The 19682-nt window shown below is 41.6% G+C and overlaps 1 protein-coding gene across 2 annotated transcripts in view; it reads right to left on the bottom strand.

Moving 5' to 3' along the window:
- LOC126416781 (NF-kappa-B inhibitor-interacting Ras-like protein 2) overlaps positions 1-19682 on the bottom strand; it is a 74515-nt gene that overhangs the window by 6661 nt on the left and 48172 nt on the right. For both annotated transcript variants that reach the window (XM_050084643.1, XM_050084641.1), the window contains one exon: positions 3310-3576. In XM_050084643.1, coding sequence (XP_049940600.1) covers positions 3310-3576 — 267 coding nt within the window. The remainder of the gene's footprint in view (positions 1-3309; positions 3577-19682) is intronic.

Genomic DNA, 19682 nt, shown 5'->3' with positions numbered 1-19682 from the left:
CTGTCAGCCATTTGCTGCAAACCTTTTCCATAAATTTAAAGGAACAACAGTGAAATAATGTAAAATTACCATCAACATTAACTTCACCAAATTCACATTATGTAACATTTTACCTATCAAACATATCATACAAACCAACACACCATCTGGAGCAAATGCACTAAACATCATTAACAAAAGGCATTCAAGTCACAGATGACATGCTGTATGAGGAACACATTGTCGGTTATCAGACTAGAGACATGTAAGAAATACATAAAGGAACATATCTCTCAATATCTAGCAATCTACACTTTGTGTGTTTTAAAATAAAATATGAAATAAATAAAATTCTGAAAACTGTGTCATTGTTTAAGCTATCTTGAGGAGAATGAAGTATCTGCACCACAGTTAACCCACAAATCCTATATTGTCTTACTGCAGGCACAGATCACTCACTTATCTAGCAGTCTCAGGCTACAGTGTGAACTCTGCAGAGCAGATTTTAGTGTTTTTTTATTCTCCTCTAGTTTTGCTTATATTACAACCTAATTAGCACCACAGCTAGGCAGCTATTGAGTGAACCAGGTGCAACGGGTAGCAAATAGTAGCACATGTCGACACGAATGACGCCTGCCACTTGGTTTCTAAGGCGTTCCTCAGCTCCTTTCAGTGGGCAAAAGATATGGTGAAGGCAAGTAGCATCACATGCAGGGTGCAGACTAAGCTGACTATCTGTAGAATTGTACCCACGATCGATCGTGGTCCTCTTGTTTGGAGAACCTCTCCCCCACTTGGGATCAGAGATGAATTGTCTGCCAAAATCGAAGTTACAACGGCCACAATGTTCTCAGAGAAACATCATTCTCATAGATCAGATAGAAAAGGTTAATATGATATTAGTAAACTGCAGGAGCATCCAAGGTCCAAGAATTAGTATCACCGAAGGTTATAATGCCCGGATTGCATTAGGAACAGCAATGAAATCATAAGTTCAGATTGGAATATTTATCATGAGGGTAAAACTAAAAGTAAACTCCGCCCGAACAGGCCATGAAGGCCCAACGGTACCAACCAACCATCATGTCATCCTCACCCCACAAATATCACAGGATGTGGATACGGAGGGGCATGTGGTCAGCACACCGCTCTCCTGGCCGTATGTCAATTTTCGAGACTGGAGCCGCTACTTCTCAATCAAGTAGCTCCTCAGTTTGCCTCACATGGGCTGAGTGCACCCTGCTTACCAACAACACTTGGCAGACTGGATGGTCACCCATCTAAGTGCTAGCCCAGCCCAACAGTGCTTAACTTCCTGAGGCAAGGTCGTTGGCATCATAAGGGTAGGTTAGCAAAAATATTAAAGAACTCAAAAATATGTAGCGAGGTTATCATGGATTCCAAATGTGAATTAATATAGGCGAAGTTAAGCATCAAAGGTCAGTCAAAAATCGTAACTGGATGCTTTTATGGACCACATGGGTCAAAGGCTATAGTGGTAGAGTGCCTCAGAGAGAACTTTCAGAATATTGTTAATAATTTTCCTGATCATACTGTTGTAATGGCAGGGGAGGGTGTAGGGGTTACTTCAACTTGTCACAAATAGACTGGGAGAGTCATGCTATCAAAACTGGTGCCAGTGAAAGGGATACGTTTGACAGTACTCTAAATGTCTTGTCCAAAAATTACTCCAAACAGATAGTCAGAGAACCAATCATGGAGGTAACGTCTTGGACCTCCCAGCAAAAAACAGAGCAGATCTTATCAAATCAGTTACCACAGAGGAAGATATTGGTGGTGATAAGGCTGTGAAAGCAACTATGACTACAGGTTTTGCAAGGAATGTTAAGAAAGGTACGAAGTTGTTTTTGCTTAGAAAGAGTGACAGGATCAAATTGCTGAGTATCTGAGTAGGCAGCATCAAATGGTCAGTGATGAGGATGAAGATGTGGAGCATGAATGAAAAACCTTCAAATGCATCATTCAACATGCCTTAGACAAGTATGTTCTGAACAAGGTTGTACAAGATGAGAAAGACCCACCATGGTTTAACATCCATGTTGGAACACTGCTATGTAAACAAAGAGAGATTCATCACAGCTTCAAGAGAAGTCAAAATCTAGCTGACAAACAAAAGCTGAACAAAGTTAGAATTAGTGTAAGAACAATGGTCAGATAGGCTTATGGTCAACTTTGGTTTATTGGGAGAATTTTAGGAAAGAGTGGTTCATCTGTAAAGGAGACTGCACACAGGATGGTGGTGCCACCTGTTCTTGAGTACTGCTCGAGTGTTTGGGATCCATACCAGGTCAGACTGAAGAAAGACATCGAAGCAATTCAGAGAGGAGCTGCTATGTTTGTTACCGGTTGAAGATGCATCTTATTCAGGCCATTCACAACTTGTTGCAATGTCAGACAATATCAACTCATTAGGTGAAAAGTTGTAAGAACAACCAATACAATTTTACAGGTATTAAGGACTGTCAACATAGGAGCAACAGCAATGAGGACTCACATGCAGCAATCTTGCCTTGCCTGAAACTGTGTTTTTGTGTGTCCCTCATTTATTCACTGGACTGGAAAAGAGAGGCAAAATCAAGATATGTCATTCCTACTACAAGAACTAAACAACACGATGTAACATTTCGATCATCATCACATATTAACCAAACTTGGATCTCCTATTATACTCAGGAAGTCTCAAGTGATAGTTCAAAAATGACGTGAAGAAAATGTGTAGGAAAGGAAGATAGTTGTGCCTTTATACTACAAGTAGTACAAGTTGGAAGAATTCCATTTGACAACCAGGCAGTCAGTAAATGCCAAACAGTGCATTCTCATCTGTGATACATGTTGCATAAAAGACAGCTGACTACAAATGATGCAATATTGATCTTTTACAGATGTACAGTCACAGTGGTGTGTGTATGTGTGTGTGTGTGTGTGTGTGTGTGTGTGTGTTTTCTATTTCTGAAGGACAACTTCTTTGTCAGAATGCTTAAATGTTAAGCAGTCTTTTCATTGTGCTTGCCAATAACTTAGCACATCCTCTATGAGAAGAGTAGCAATCTATCTTTTTCATAATATTATTATAATTCCATCCTGAATTTTCCATTCTTTTATTCAGCTAAATATAGTAACAGGTCAAGACATTTCTTTTATTTTTCACAGATAATCATTCTTCTGGATGAGGCAGCAAATTCAGTGAATATGTCTCTTCCTTTGCAGTGCCAAAATGTCACAACTGCTCATTATAGGTGGGTTACTAACTCCAGTTTTAAAATCACTGGATGTGCACACTAATAAAATAAGAACATAACTCAGTATTACCTCTTTCTTTTCTCTGTTCCTGTCTATATCCTTTTTTAATGCAATCAGGGCATCAAGAGACTCTGGTCTGTCAGTATCATAGACTAAAACATAGCCATCTGCAAGTCCAAAATACTGTCGTGGCAACTGCGGTTGATCTCGTGATGCTGGACTGTTTGGAAGTGGTTGATCTAAGCCACATATATCGTAGAACCGGACCTTTTCTCTTGTACCACGATCTGTTTCAATATTGGCTACATATATGTCTTCTATTGTTGAATGCAACTCCTGAAAAAAATTACAGTTTTCTGAAATAAAAGTGTATTCAATTGGAGGAGCATAGATCGTGCAGTGTAGAATATAATAAAATTTATTCCCATGTTTCACTTTAATCATTCTTCTGTACTGTAATCTTCTTCTCTCTCTTCTCCAACTTCACACTCTTTATTACTCTGTAGGTAAAGGTGACCAGGCATCTAACTAAATGAGCACTGTGTAATAAGAGGTTCTTCACCATAAGACACACAAGTGCAACCACAATGTGTCAACATTGTATGCATGTTTTATAGCACAATGAGTCAAAGGCAGAGAGATGGGCACATTCAAGCTGAACATGACTGTAAGATCCACAAGTTCCACAAGACAGACTGCACAAGAGTTGAAGGGTACTGCAAGTGACATTTTGCAATTGATGTACTTATGCCAATGATTGAACTTAAATTTATTTTGTTTGGAGTTGTTGGAGCAACGAACTGAATTACATTCTCCCCCAGGGTTTCAACTACCTCTCGTCGTGCCCTGAAATGAGAAATGTTCTTCCCACAATCCTTCCCGCCCCTCCCACAGTGGTATTCCGCCGTCCATCAAACCTACACAGTATATTCATCCATCCCTACACAACACCTGCTCCCAACCCCTTACCTCATGTTTCAAAGCCCTGTAATAGACCTAGATGCAAGACCTGTCCCATGCATCCTCCCACCCCCCACCTACTCTGGTCACAAACATCACCTACCCCATCAAAGGCACGGTTACCTCTGAAACCAGTCATGTGATCTACAAGCTGAGTTGCAACCACTGTGCTGGATTCTATATGGGCATGACAAGCAACAAGGCGTCTGTCCATGTGAATGGCCACTGACAAACTGTGGCCAAGAAACAAGTGGACCACCCTGTTGCTGAATGCACCGCCAAATATGACATCCTTCATTTCAATGACTGCTTCGCAGCCTGTGCCATATGGATCCTTCCCACCACCAACACCAGCTTTTCTGAACTGCACAAGTGGGAACTTTCCCTGCAATACACCCTCCTTGTCTCAACCTTTGTTAGTCACTGTCCTCACCCATCTAGCCCATTCCCTGTTCCCATTCCAGCACTACACAGCCGTCATTCCACTATCACACCCAGTCTTTTTACTTCTCTTTTCCGCTATCCCCCCCCCCCACCTCTCTCCCGCCCTCTTTCTAATCGGCACCACTTCACTGTCCGCCACCCCCACCATACTATGCCTCCCCCAATGTTGACGTAGCCCTTAATGGCTGAAAGCTTTATTTGTGACAGTCTTTTAGTTATGCCTATCTGCGACTCAGTGACTCTGCTATATGCCGAGTAGCAACTTTCCTCTTCATAATATTGTTACACTCCAATCCGGATTTTCCATCGTTTGATTGCTGTGTTTTGCTTCGTAACTACTGTTAATCAGTGATAATCATCTTCAGATCAGTCCCGAAGACACAAAAAGAAAAAGCATATAGTTACAAGTGAGAAAAATTACATAATGATTAGAAAACATCTGGGTAACTTTATCTTCATTGTGAAGATATTACACTTCTTCATATTACTGTGACATGGAAAAGTCAAGAAGCAAAGATACAACCTACGATATAGACAAACTATACAAACCAGTTAGATATTGTTGTGACATACTGGAGAGGATTTCATTAAATGTCCGATATGGAGGAAATCAATGAAACAGCATACTGAGAAACAAGATGACATATAATAAATATCCCACCCAAATTCTGCAGTAATAGTTTCAACACTTTAATGCAAACACCTTTCATTTAACACTCTAAGGAAGTCACAAAGCTCATATGCAGAACTGGTGGTAAACATTGTACAATCACCAAACCAAACTATTGCTGCCCCCTTTTAAAAGAAGGAATGATAAATTGCAATAGCCATTATGTAATTTGCTCTGCAGTCTACTCATTAACCTTACTTCATGTTTGAACCGTGTAATTATCTTGCAATATGGGCTACGGTGAGATGTTTTACACAGTACTTTTTTGATTCTACTATGCAGTGAATTTGACATTACAAGCGTGTTACTGAATCTCATCATTCAGGAAATGCTACACTTATCTGTTATGGTGTATTTTACACAACGTAGTTACGCAGTCCCCATGACGTAGTTATCCACTCATCTGTGAATGCCATCTCATATCTTTAGAACAATTCCTAGTGGAAGATTGTTCTAATAAATATGCCTTGTTAAAGTGTCTCACATTTGGTGTACCATGTTAGCATCCCACCTACTACACTTTCTCCGTTCTATTCCTGTTCGCACCCACTAAATCCACCTCATCCAGTCACATCTGCCGCCCCTCTTTCTACGCTTATCCATCCTCAAACCTGCTACCCACAGTAATATACATACATTTATTAATGATTAGTTACTCTCTACTTTGACTTTCGTGACTTCTCGCCAATTTTAGTGAGTTTTCACCTTCCAATATCGTTGTCTTCCTCAGATTTCATCTCTTTTTTCCCACCCTGTGCATCCATTTCATACTTTTCACACATATTTGGGTATATTTCTGCGTAATTTTTCGGACGTAATTGTACTTTCTTACGTGTTTTTTTGCATTTTTGCACCACCATGGATCCTTGCTCCTTCAATCTGGGTCAATACAGAAAAGTTTCCTTTTACCTAGCCAGATCCCAGACCCACGTACTGTCCCTGCGTTGCTACTTGGCTCATGAAATCCCCCCTAATGGCCTTACCATCAAATTACCCATCTCTAGTTGCCACCCCTCCTTCCACAATGACCTCCACCTGTTCAGTGGCCCTCACCAACATAGTCCTGCAAAACCATATCAACCAAGCCCAATCCTCCTTGCAGTACCTTCTCTCCATCCGCAAAATTCTCCTGTTATGTAATCCCAAATTCCTGGAACCCATAACACACATTGAAACTCTCGCCCTGCAGGAACTTGAGCAATATGCACAACACCACCTCTAAAAGCTCCTCCCCCACACCCCCTCATAACTGACAAACCCTGTTTCGCAGACCTACTACACTTATCCCACCCTCCAGAACTCCCTCCCACCACCACACAGAACTCAAAACCTAAACAGACCTGCAACACAGTCGTGAACCTTTCTTCCAGAAGCCTTAGTCCCACAGAAATATCAGTCCTTTCCAAAGGCCTCACCTTTTGTCCCACTCCCAAATTCAACCATGCAGGACTAGTTAAAGACCTTCTCTCCTTCTCCCGGTCCCTACAGTGGAAACACTTTTTCGCCACCAACCCGACCAATCAGACTCAACCAAAGACCAATATTGAACCTTGCCTAACTCGGTTCACTCCTCCATCCAACCGTGATCCACCCCCACGGCCTCCAAACCACCCCCTGTTAACTTTCCAGAATTTCTGATCTTTGAACCTTGCCTCACAATCATTCCCCAAATCCCTCAACATGCATACTAACCTGACTTCTGCAGAAAGAACCACAGTCCACCATCTAAAAACTGATCCTGAGCTTATAATCCTACCTTCAGACAAAAGCTCCACCACCATAGTTTTGAACCGCAAGGATTACGTGGCAGAAGGACTCTGTCAGCTGTCAGATAGTTCCACCTACAAACCAAGCCACAGTGATCCCATTCCAGCAATCCAACAGGATCTCCAGTCACTACTCAAATCATTAGGCCCATCCCAGAACCTCTCCCCAGAGTCCATCTCTCTACTTACCCGTACCACTCCCCGCACTCCCACCTTCCACATGCTTCCTAAAGTCCATCAACCCAACCACCCAGGATGCCCCATTGTAGCCGGTTACTGTGCCCCCACTGAGAGAATCTCTGCTCTCGTAGACCAACACCTTCAACCTATTACCCAGAACCTATCCTCCTATATAAAAGATACCAACCATTTCCTCGACCGACTCTCCACAGTTCCTTTTCCTTTACCACACGGTGCCCTGCTCATCATTATTGATGCCACCTCCCTGTACACTAACATTCCTAATGCCCATGGCCTTACTGCTAACCAACACTACCTTTCCAAATGCCCTATGGATTCCAAACCAACAACCTCCTTCCTAGTCTCCATGACCATCCCCGCCCAAAATTACTTCTCCTTTGAAGGCATTACCTACAAACAAATCCGCGGTACGGCTATGGGAACCGCATGGCACCAGCCTATGCTAACCTATTCATGGGCCATCTAGAGGAATCCTTCCTAAAAACTCAGAATCCTAAGCCCCTCACCTGGTTCAGATTCAATGATGACATCTTTGCTATCTCAATTGAAGATGAGGACACCTTATCCACATTCCTCCAGAACCTCAACAACATCTCCCCCATTTGCTTCACCTGGTCCTACTCAACCCAACAAGCCACCTTCCTAGATGTTGACCTCCACCTCAGAGATGGCTACATCAGTACCTCCATCCATATCAAACCTAATAACCACCAGCAATACCTCCACTTCGTCAGCTGCCACCCGTTTCATACCAAGAAGTCCCTTCCGTACAGCCTAGCCACCCATGATCGTTGCATCTGCAGTACTAAGCAGTTCCTCTCTAAATATACTGAGGGTCTCACTGAAGCCTTCACTGACTGTAATTATCCTCCCATCCTTGTATAAAAACAAATTTCCCATGCCTTATCTTTCCAGTCTCCTACCACCTCCCAAAGTCCCACAGTCCAGCCACAGAGGAGCATTCCCCTCGTAACTCAGTACCATCCGGGACTGAAGCAACTGAATTACATTCTCCGCCATGGTTTCGATTACCTCTCGTCGTGCCCTGAAATGAGAAATGTCGTACCCACTATTCTTCCCACTCCTCCTACCATGGTATTCCGCCGTCCACCGAACCTACACAATATACTCGTCCGTCCTTACACAACCCCTGCTCCCAATCCCTTACCTCATGGCTCATACCCCTGTAATAAACCTAGATGCAAGACCTGTCCCATACATCCTCCTACCACCACCTACTCCAGTCCGGTCACTAACATCACCCATCCCATCAAAGGCAGGGCCACCTGTGAAACCAGTCATGTGATTTAAAGTTCAGCTGCAACCACTGTGCTGCATTCTATGTAGGCATGACAACCAATAAGCTGTCTGTCTGCATGAATGGTTACCGACAAACTGTAGCCAAAAAACAAGTTGACCACCCTGTAGCTGAACACGATGACAAACATGATAAGCCTCATCTCAATGACTGCTTCACAGCCTGTGCCATATGGATCCTTCCCACCAACACCAGCTTTTTTGAACTGCGCAGGTGGGAACTTTCCCTGCAATACATCATATGTTCCCATAACACTCCTGGCCTCAACCTTCGTTAGTCACTGTCCTCACCCATCCAGCCCCCTCCCTGTTCCAATTCCAGCACTGCACAGCTGTCATTTCACCACCACACACAGTCTTAATTTATTTTTATTTCTCTCCTTTCCACTAATTACCCCCTCCCCCCTCCGCACCTTCTCTCCTGTCCTCCGTCTAAACTGTAACACTTCACTGTCCGCCACTCCCACCATACTATCCCTCCCCCTCCCCGCCCCAGCCTCCTCCTTACCGTCATCCACTCGCCACTCCCATCATGCACTGGTGCTGCCGCTCGCAATGTAGTTTCTGCTCTCTGAGACTGTAGATGTGTGTGCAAGTTGTGCTTGCGTGAGAGAGAGAGAGAGAGAGAGAGAGAGAGAGAGAGAGAGAGAGAGAGAGAGAGAGTGTGTGTGTGTGTGTGTGTGTGTGTGTGTGTGTGTGTGTGTGGGTGCGCGCGCGTTTGTGTATGTGTGTCTACTGCTGACAAAGGCCTTAATAGCTGAAAGCTATGATTGTGTGAATCTTATCATTGTGCCTACGCGACTCAGCACCTCCGCTGTATGGTGAGTAGCAACTTTCCTTCTCTTGTATTGTTACATTCCATCCTGGATTTTCCATTGTTTGATGTTATTATCCAAGGAATTTAACTGATGGCCTCTTGCTCAATGGCAGTGGTCGCTGCACCTGTGAAATGCAGTCATGTAAAGTAGAAACTCAATATAATGCTGGTGTCAGGAGACATGCTTTAGTCTTGCATTATAGTGTAAATATGGTATATCAAGTGAGCTGTGTAATGACAACACAGAAAGCTTGGAATGCATCTAATACAAGGGCATGGTGAAGCATGATGTCTCCAAGCTCTTTATGTGAAAATTCTTAAAGATTTTTAAAGAAAACAAACGTTATTCAAATGCTACATCTTCATTCTTCATCTACATATTTGCAGCTGCAGGCCCACGTCGCTAGAGGTCTCCAAATTGTAGTATTTAACACGGCAGTATGTAATGTAACTACTTCGGTCATGGTTTCCAAAACTTAAAGAATGCCTACATGGACTTTACTTTGATAGTGATGTACCAGTGCAAGCAGAGGTGAAGTTGTGGCTCCACTAACAAAGTCAAATATGCCACAGTGATGGCCTCTCGTAGGGTGAAATTTATTTGTTGCTTGGGTGGCTATATTGAGATATAAATAAGTGGCCATGAAGAACAAAGATGTAGAATGTTAATAAAATTTGTTTATTTAAAAAGTGTTAGTAGGCTCCACATAAATTCAGAGGCAGTACTTTTCAGTACTTCTTCATAAAAGTCATACTGTGCTATATAAGTACACACAGCAATCGATAAACTTCACTGAAATGGCGACCCAACAATAAGACTACAGTAGATCCAAATAAAATAATGCGCTGCACTACAATGTGCATAATATTAACTGAATTTTCCACTTGAGCTTGATAGAACATGATAAAAATAAAAAAGGAAAGACCCTCCTAATGTTCTGCAAATTTTTTTTTATTTGGTCACAAACCAGTTCTTGGCTTCTCAGGCTACCTTCAGGTGACAACTAAATGTCGCAAACCCAGGTAAACATGAAGTGCGAATGACTCAGATATTTTTTGCACAAAAGATACGAAAATGACAGTCATAATGTACTCCCTGTGGGACATCCACAACTGTTGCTAAAATTTTTCATGATGAATAAATCTGCTTCAGTCATACTTCACTAATCCTTTATTTACCTAAATAACATTATTTTTATTTTACCTAAATAAAGGATTAGTCAAGGACAACTGGAGTGGCTTTATTCATCATGAAAAACGACAGTGTTTATACAGAAATACTGTATGCTAGTTAATATGAATCCTATGGATCCTGGACTGTATGGTCTACCCAAATTACATAAAGATAGTGTCATCCTTCTCTGCTCCATATTACCTACTTATGAAAGAGCTTTATCATATCATTAAAAAGAAAACCAATTTCAAACTATGTTTGGTAACAAACATTCTATGGCTCTTGTTGACAAAATTAAAGATATGAAAATCCCACCAAGTTACAAACTAGCATCATTCAATGTCACTAGTCCTAAACTACCAGAAATTTTTATGTGCAGTTTCGTACAAGTTTTCTTTCAGAAACAGCCATTTAACTGCACGATTAAGTATTGGTTCAGATATGTCGATGAAGTGCAGTGTCCGTGGACTCTTAACACTACACATTAGGATACATTACTACAGCATTTAAACTCACACAAACAAAGATTTGGTTTTGCAATGGAGCTGGGAGGCTTTCCTATAGTACTAGCACAAGAAAACAAATGTTTAGCATTATAGAAAAAACATAGCTAATGATATGGTAATTCTTGCATGCTCACAGCATCCACACTGCTTTTCATTCAATAGTGCATCCCCTCATATCTGTTCCATTATCCAAATCAAAAAAGAACTACAAACCATCAAAAATCCCTTAAACAAATCACTTTCAGCAATAGCTATAGATTTGTCCCGATTAACAATATTTTACTAAAAAATAAAATTATACCGTTCTGTACACTGGCAAACAGCAATCATTCAGTAGTTACAAAGTCTGGTGCAAAATTCTATATATTGGCAACATTTCAGACGATCTCAGAAAAAGTTTGTTTCGTAACTACAGACCTGCATATTATAATATCAATAACATATCAAAATTTTTATTCGATAGTGAAGACAAATTGCAATTCTTGGCACACAGTGGTGTATATAAAATCACTTGCAAGAAGGTTACATTAGTCAGGCAGGCAGAGCTGCGGCAACTATGCTATGTGAAGATGGGAGAGAAGCTGGCAATTAAGGAAGAAAGATTTGACCTTTGCTAATCATCTTTTAGCAGAAAACCATTCATATGATGTAGAATGTGAAGTTTTACATTCTTTCAAGAAAAGCAGAAAGATGACCCAACTGGAAATCAACAACCTAATATTAAATGATCAGACTCAGTTTCCATTTTCCCCTACATTAAATTAACTCTTCATTAGATAGACTAGATTTCTTTCTTTCTTTCTTGGGCCTTTGTCCTGCTTCAATGCAGGGTCAGCCTTGTTACTATTGATTTGGCAGTGTTAGTTGCAGAGGGTGGCCAGATGCCCTTCTTGTCGCCACACCAAGCGCCCCCCCCCCCCTGCCAGGACAGATTTAGTGTACCCCAGCTGTTTGCGTCTAGTGTCAGCCATGTAATAGTGCGAACACTGCCAAATGTCTGCGAGTCATGTAACTGAGGTGGAACGTGGGGACAAGCCCGGTATTCACGTAGCGGGATGTGGAAAACTGCCTAAAAACCACATCCAGGCTGGCTGGCTGGCATACCGGCTTTCATCGTTAATCTGCCGGGCAGATTCGATCCGGAGCCGGCGCGCCTACCCGAGCCCAGGAAGCAGCGCATTAGTGCTCTCAGCTACTCTGGCGGGTTATTAGATATACTAGATGCCAACCATAAATTCATCTTTTTTTTCATCATTTGTTAAATGTATCTCCATGTAAAAACTTTGTTTACCTCTTTTTTAGTTAAGGTAATTATTGTTATGTTTTTCTATGTAAACACTGTCATTTCTGTATCTTTTGTACAAGTAAGATCTGTATCACATTTCATGTTTATATATGTTTGCAACACCTGAAGATTCCCTGAAAAGCCAAAAGCTGGTTCGTAATCAAATAAATATAATTTTGCACAATAGTAGGAAGTGTTTTCCTCTTTAATATTAGTATAAAAATACACTACAAAACACACAACTATTTACAACAGTGTCTGCAAGCTGCTGTACATTCATTTTTCCATTGATCTGAAGAAGCTTATTACTTCTTTTTGTGTGTTATCTCATGCATTTTCGTTTGTGTATTGCTTTATGTTCATCAGGTACAACTGCTAAATATGGTTCACTCAGTCTCTTCATCGAAATAATCACTTTGTTTATAATGTCCACAGTTTCATGTGTATATGTTGGCCTGCATTACAACTCCCATTTCATACAGTATCAACAATATTCTTGTAACCTATTATCTCTGAAATCAGATCACCATAGTCCACGAATGTCCAACAGTTCAAGTCTTAAAGATCAATACTGCACAGTAGAACATCACATACCAACTGGATGTCATTGTTGTTGAAACCTGAGTCAACACGTTTTTCATCTGCTGCATTTCCTTCAATGGAACACTTGTTCCAGCAACTCCTAACAGTCATCAAACTGATGATTTGCATTGTCAGTCTGGTACCAAGCGCCGCAGGTTTCGAATCGGCGCCAGACGGCATGGACCTCGATTACCACTAGAGGTCTCTCCAGCCGTTCCGCCATAAGCCACAGCTGCGCACACACTCCTGGCCCGCGTATAATGTGAGGACACCACAGTGGAGCACATGGTCCCAGCGGTCCATAGCAACGTACTCTATCAGGTATTTAAGCACCTGCTTCTCGCTCAGCAGGCAGTCTGATATTCGTGTTACTCTATCAACATCTCGCCTACGCACAGTGTGTTTACTTGGTTTCCGTGTATGAGCGGACGTTGTGAATTCACGAGGTTTTGCTTGTGACCCCATTAATATTTGTGTGTTGTTGTTCGTTAGGTCTTCTTCGGTCGTCCATCATTGTTCGTGTCCATCCTTCCCCATTCGTTTTGTTTCTTCGCGGGCCGCTTCCATCTGGTCCTGCCGCGCTTTTATTCTCAGCAACCCCGCGACCAGAACGGTCGTGGTTACAACATTTTGGCGACAAGGTAAACAGTGGTTGCTGTTAGCATGGAGGCAAAGTTGGTCTGTCTTCTAGAGCATCAGCAGCAGCTCATGCAGCAGCAACAGCTCCAGATAGACATCTTACAACAGTCGCTGTGGTTGCTAACGGACGAAGACGATGCCCAGGACGCATTACCACAACAGCTTCCGAGTCCTCAGGTGTCCGATGCTTTCCCACATCCGCCACCATTCCCACCATTTAATGACACTAAAGAAGACTGGGAAACATACTTACATTGACTGAAACAACATTTCACAGCTTTTCAAGTCACAGATGACTCCTTGCAGCGGTCGTTGTTTTTGTCTTGAGCCTCCCCAGACAGTTCTTTCTTCTCCACAAGTTGGCACCATTGTCCAATCCTGTGGCTCTCTCTTTCCAGGAGATATGCCTTTTAGATTAGATTAGATTAATACTAGTTCCATGGATCATGAATACGATATTTCGTAATGATGTGGAACGAGTCAAATTTTCCAATACATGACATAATTAAGTTAATTTAACAACATACTTAAGTTAATATAACAACTTTTTATTTTTTTTGTTTTTTATTTTTTTATTTTTTTATTTTTATTTTTTTAATATTTTTTTCTTTTTTTCTTTTTTTTTCTTAATTTATATCTAAAAATTCCTCTATGGAGTAGAAGGAGTTGTCATTCAGAAATTCTTTTAATTTCTTCTTAAATACTTGTTGGTTATCTGTCAGACTTTTGATACTATTTGGTAAGTGACCAAAGACTTTAGTGCCAGTATAATTCACCCCTTTCTGTGCCAAAGTTAGACTTAATCTTGACTAGTGAAGATCATCCTTTCTCCTAGTATTGTAGTTATGCACACTGATATTACTTTTGAATTGGGTTTGGTTGTTAATAACAAATTTCATAAGAGAGTATATATACTGAGAAGCTACTGTGAATATCCCTAGATCCTTAAATAAATGTCTGCAGGATGATCTTGGGTGGACTCCAGCTATTATTCTGATTACACGCTTTTGTGCAATAAATACTTTATTCCTCAGTGATGAATTACCACAAAATACGATGCCATATGTAAGCAATGAGTGAAAATAGGCATAGTAAGCTAATTTACTAAGATGTTTATCACCAAAATTTGCAATGACCCTTATTGCATAAGTAGCTGAACTCAAACGTTTCAGCAGATCATCAATGTGTTTCTTCCAATTTAATCTCTCATCAATGGACACACCCAAAAATTAGGAATATTCTACCTTAGCTATATGCTTCTGATTAAGGTCTATATTAATTAATGGCGTAATACCATTCACTGTACGGAACTGTATGTACTGTGTCTTATCAAAATTCAGTGAGAGTCCGTTTACAAGGAACCACTTAGTAATTTTATGAAAGACAGTATTGACAATTTCATCAGTTAATTCTTGTTTGTCAGGTGTGATTACCATACTTGTATCATCAGCAAAGAGAACTAACTTTGCCTCTTCATGAATATAGAATGGCAAGTCATTAATATATATTAAGAACAACAAAGGACCCAAGACTGACCCTTGTGGAACCCCATTCTTGATAGTTCCCCAGTTTGAGGAATGTGCTGATCTTTGCATATTATGAGAACTGCTTATTTCAACTTTCTGCACTCTTCCAGTTAGGTATGAATTAAACCATTTGTGCACTGTCCCACTCATGCCACAATACTTGAGCTTGTCTAGCAGAATTTCGTGATTTACACAATCAAAAGCCTTTGAGAGATCACAAAAAATCCCAATGGGTGGTGTTCCGTTATTCAGATCATTCAAAATTTGATTGGTGAAAGCATATATACCATTTTCTGTTGAAAAACCTTTCTGGAAACCAAACTGACATTTTGTTAGTACTTCATTTTTACAGATATGTGAAGCTACTCTTGAATACATTACTTTCTCAAAAATTTTGGATAAAGCTGTTAGAAGGGAGATTGGACGGTAATTGTTGACATCAGATCTATCCCCCTTTTTATGCAAAGGTATAACAATAGCATATTTCAGTCTATCAGGGAAAATGCCCTGTTCCAGAGAGCTATTACACAGGTGGCTGAGAATCTTACTTATCTGTTGAGAACAAGCTTTTAGTATTTTGCTGGAAATGCCATCAATTCCACATATTTTTGCTTTTAAGCAAGTTTATTATTTTCCTAATTTCAGAGGGAGAAGTGGGTGAGATTTCAATTGTATCATATTGCATAGGTATGGCCTCTCCCATTAACAGCCTAGCATCTTCTAATGAACACCTGGATCCTACTACTCCACAACATTTAGAAAATGATTATTAAAAATATTTTCAACTTCTGACTTTTTGTTTGTAAAGTTTTCATTCAATTTGATGGTAATACTGTCTTCCTGTGCTCTTGGTTGACCTGTTTCTCTTTTAATAATATTCCAAATTGTTTTAATTTTATTATCAGAGTTGCTGATTTCAGACATGATACACATACTTCTGGATTTTTTAATAACTTTTCTTAATATAACACAGTAGTTTTTATAATGTTTGATAGTTTCTGGGACACTACTCTTTCTTGCTGTCAGATACATTTCCCTTTTCCGGTTACAAGATATTTTTATCCCCTTCGTAAGCCATGGTTTGTTACAAGGTTTCTTACGAGTATATTTAACTATTTTCTTGGGGAAGCAGTTTTCAAATGCATTTACAAAAATGTCATGAAATAAATTATATTTTAAATTGGCATCAGGTTCACGGCACACCTCATCCCAGTCTAACTGCTGTAGGCTTTCCCTGAAATTTGCAATTGTTAAATCGTTGACTGAACGTACTACTTTGGAGGACTGTTTAGTATTGCTGAATGGAGCTATGTCATATTTTGTAACTAGCTGTGCACCATGATCAGAAAGACCATTCTCAACAGGCTGAGCATTTATCTGGTTAAACTTATCTTGGTCTATAAAGAAGTTATCTATCAGTGAGCTGCTATCCTTTACCACCCGAGTAGGAAAATCAATAACGGGTGTCAAATTGAAAGAACCGAGTAATACTTCAAGGTCATTTTTCCTATTACCCTCATTCAGAGAATCTACATTGAAGTCCCCACAAATAATAATTTGCTTCCCCCTGTCTGACAGATAGCACAACAAGGAGTCCAAATTTTTCAGAAATAGATGAAAATTTCCTGATGGGGACCTATATACAGTTACAATTATAAATGTGCCTTTATTTAATTTAAGCTCACAGGCACAAGCTTCTATATGTTTCTCTACACAAAACTTTTTTGTTTCTGTACTTTTTGCACAATGATAACTTTTGACATATATGGCAACTCCTCCTTTCTCCATATTTTCTCTCATTACATGTGCAGAGAGCTTATATCCACTTACATTTAGCTTATCCATATCAGTAACAATGTGATGCTCAGACAGGCATAGTATATCTATTTCATCCTCAGCTTCTAAATCTTCTAAACAAACCAGAAGCTCATCTATTTTATTCTTTAAATTTCCAATATTTTGATGAAATATACTTACATTACTTTTAATTATACTTTTATGAGAACCTTTCCTTATTCTAACATTTGCAGTACTCTCCTGTCTGAGTTTCTCACTGTGCTTAGGCCTAGTTCCTATACCAGTGGTCACATGGTGTTCAGAGAGGCATATTATGTCAACTGGGTTGGGTGACTTTAATGCAATTACCGAGGACTGAGATACGACTTGGTGGAGATAAAATTTCTGGTGATTGGTGAAAATTTATAATTGACAGCTGTGATTGGTGATCCAATGTGCTAGAATTGTGCTGTTTAATTTCTTTCCTAAATTGAAGATTTGATTCAATCCTGACCTCTCGTAGAACTTGACATCTTTCTGTCTTACCTATCCTAAAAAATGTGCTGCTCCAACACCTGTAACTTTTGTTGATGAACTATTATTCCCAACGCTACCACGTGGTCGCCTCTCGGCTGGAGTTCCACCAATACGATAAACAGCCTGGTCAATCATATCGCTCCTCGGTCATGGACTTGCAGGGTCTCAGCTGTCGATGAGATTCTACATGCACCAATCAGCAGTGTAAGGCTTCGCAGGTGGACTCCCGGATCCAGGATGTGGTGGTTCAGCTGGCTCCTGATTCTGAGGTCCGCACTGCGGCGTTGAAACTCGATAACCCCTCCTTGGAAGAGATTCTCCGCATTGCGCACTCCTTTGAAACTGCTCAGGCAGCTAATGAGCATCTTATGGCGCGGTCGCAAGTGGCGACAATGGATGCTTCTCAGCAGGTTCCGCCCTCACAAAGTCGATGTGGCCCTGACGACTGGTGCCAGCGCCATCGGGACTCTTTGTGTGATGTCTCTATGGCATCGGCGCCGCTGGTCATGCGGCCCACTTCCATCTTGCCCACATGGCTTTACCGCACATTCACGAGCCAATTGTCCCCACTGCTGGAAAACGTGCATGCTGTGTAACAGGGAGGGCCACATCCAATCAGTTTGTCATAGTCGCTCGACTCACTCCAGTCCTGCCCCTCCTGGGCCTCAAGATACCGTCCATGCTCTGCAATCGGTAGTCCCACAGGATGACTCATCAGCGCAGAAGCTTTTCCTCCCCCTCTGCCTATTCACTGAGGACGTCAGTTTTCAGGTCGACAGTGGGCCACCGTCTCCCTGATTAATATGGTGATATATACCACCTGAGCACTCCTGAGTTGTCACCTCCCTCTTTGCATTTAGTCGCCTACAGAGACAGTTCCATTCCCCTTTGAGGGCAGTTCGTCGTCCAGATGATGTAAAAACGTGTTCCCTGACTCCTTACCATATTTGTCGTCAACCATCCATTGGCTTTGAGTATATTTGGCATGGGTGCGTTTCGACTGTTTAGCTTTTCAATTTCTGATGAAGTTAAGGTTGTTTCCACAGCTGTTCCTTTTCAAGAATTGGATGATCTGTGCTCTGCTTTTGCGTCGTCGTTTGCAACGGATCTTGGATGTGCTTCTGATTTTCAGGCGCACATCACACTTCGGCCCGATGCGTAGCCTCGCTTTTTCGGGCCCGACACCTTACGGCAGGCAGTTAAGAAGGAACCTGATCGGCTCCAGGCCGCTGCTGTTCTGGAGCCTGTGACATACAGTGCCTGAGCGACACCATTGGTGGTCATACGGAAACCCAATGGGTCCCTTTGCCTGTGTGAGGACTTCAGTGCTAATGTCAATGCTCAGTCCCTAGTTGACACTTATCCCATTCCCTGACAGGAAGACCTTCTTGCCAAGCTTGCCAGGGGGAGAGTACTCTTCCAAGATCAACCTGGCTGAGGCATACCACCAGTTACCCTTGGATGCCAATTCCCAGAACATCTTGGTTATCAATACGCCTTTCGGATTGTACAAGTACAAGCGCCTTCCATTTGGTGTCTTTTCGGTGCCAGCCATTTTCCAGCAGTTCCTGGAGCAGCAGACACAGCTGATCCCTGGATCTGGATGACACCTTGGTCACCGGGTGTTCCCACCTGGAACATTTGCAAAACCTCAGCGCCTTATTTCATGCTCTGCATTCTGCAGGTTTACACTGTCAGCTGGACAAGTGTTGTTTTTTTTTTCAACTGGAAGTGGAATACTTATGCCACTGGCTTAGCAAAGATGGCATTCGCCCTTTAGGTTGTAATGTCGCGCGCCATTGAGGCCCTTCCTCGTCCCAAGGACTTATCTGAACTCCAGGTCTTTTTGAGCAAGGTTACTTATTACTTAAAGTTCTTACCCCAGGCTGCCTCCATTGCTCAACCCCTCTATCACTTGCATCGCAAAGGGGTGCCTTTTCATGGGACTCCTATGACCAGGCTTTTCTCCGTTTAAAGGCGATGCTGAAGTCCGCCCCTTGCCTTACCCCCTTCTCTCCGCCCCTTGGTCGTGGCGGCTGATGCGTCAGCATACGGCACTGGGGCCGTCCTCGTGCATCGGAATGCCGATGGCTCCGAACAGCCCACCACTTATGCGTCTAAGACATTGACCCTAGCACAATGGAACTACTCCCAGATTGAAAAGGAGGCCCTGACGATCATGTTCGCCATCCAAAAATTTCACACCAATCTCTTTGGGGCAAAGTTCACCCTCCTAACAGAC

This window comes from Schistocerca serialis, chromosome 8 (genome assembly GCF_023864345.2).
Source record: "Schistocerca serialis cubense isolate TAMUIC-IGC-003099 chromosome 8, iqSchSeri2.2, whole genome shotgun sequence".
Lineage (NCBI taxonomy): Eukaryota > Metazoa > Arthropoda > Insecta > Orthoptera > Acrididae > Schistocerca > Schistocerca serialis.
The sequence above is the reverse complement of the archived record's forward strand: the minus strand, read 5'-3'. Positions and strand labels throughout refer to the sequence as shown.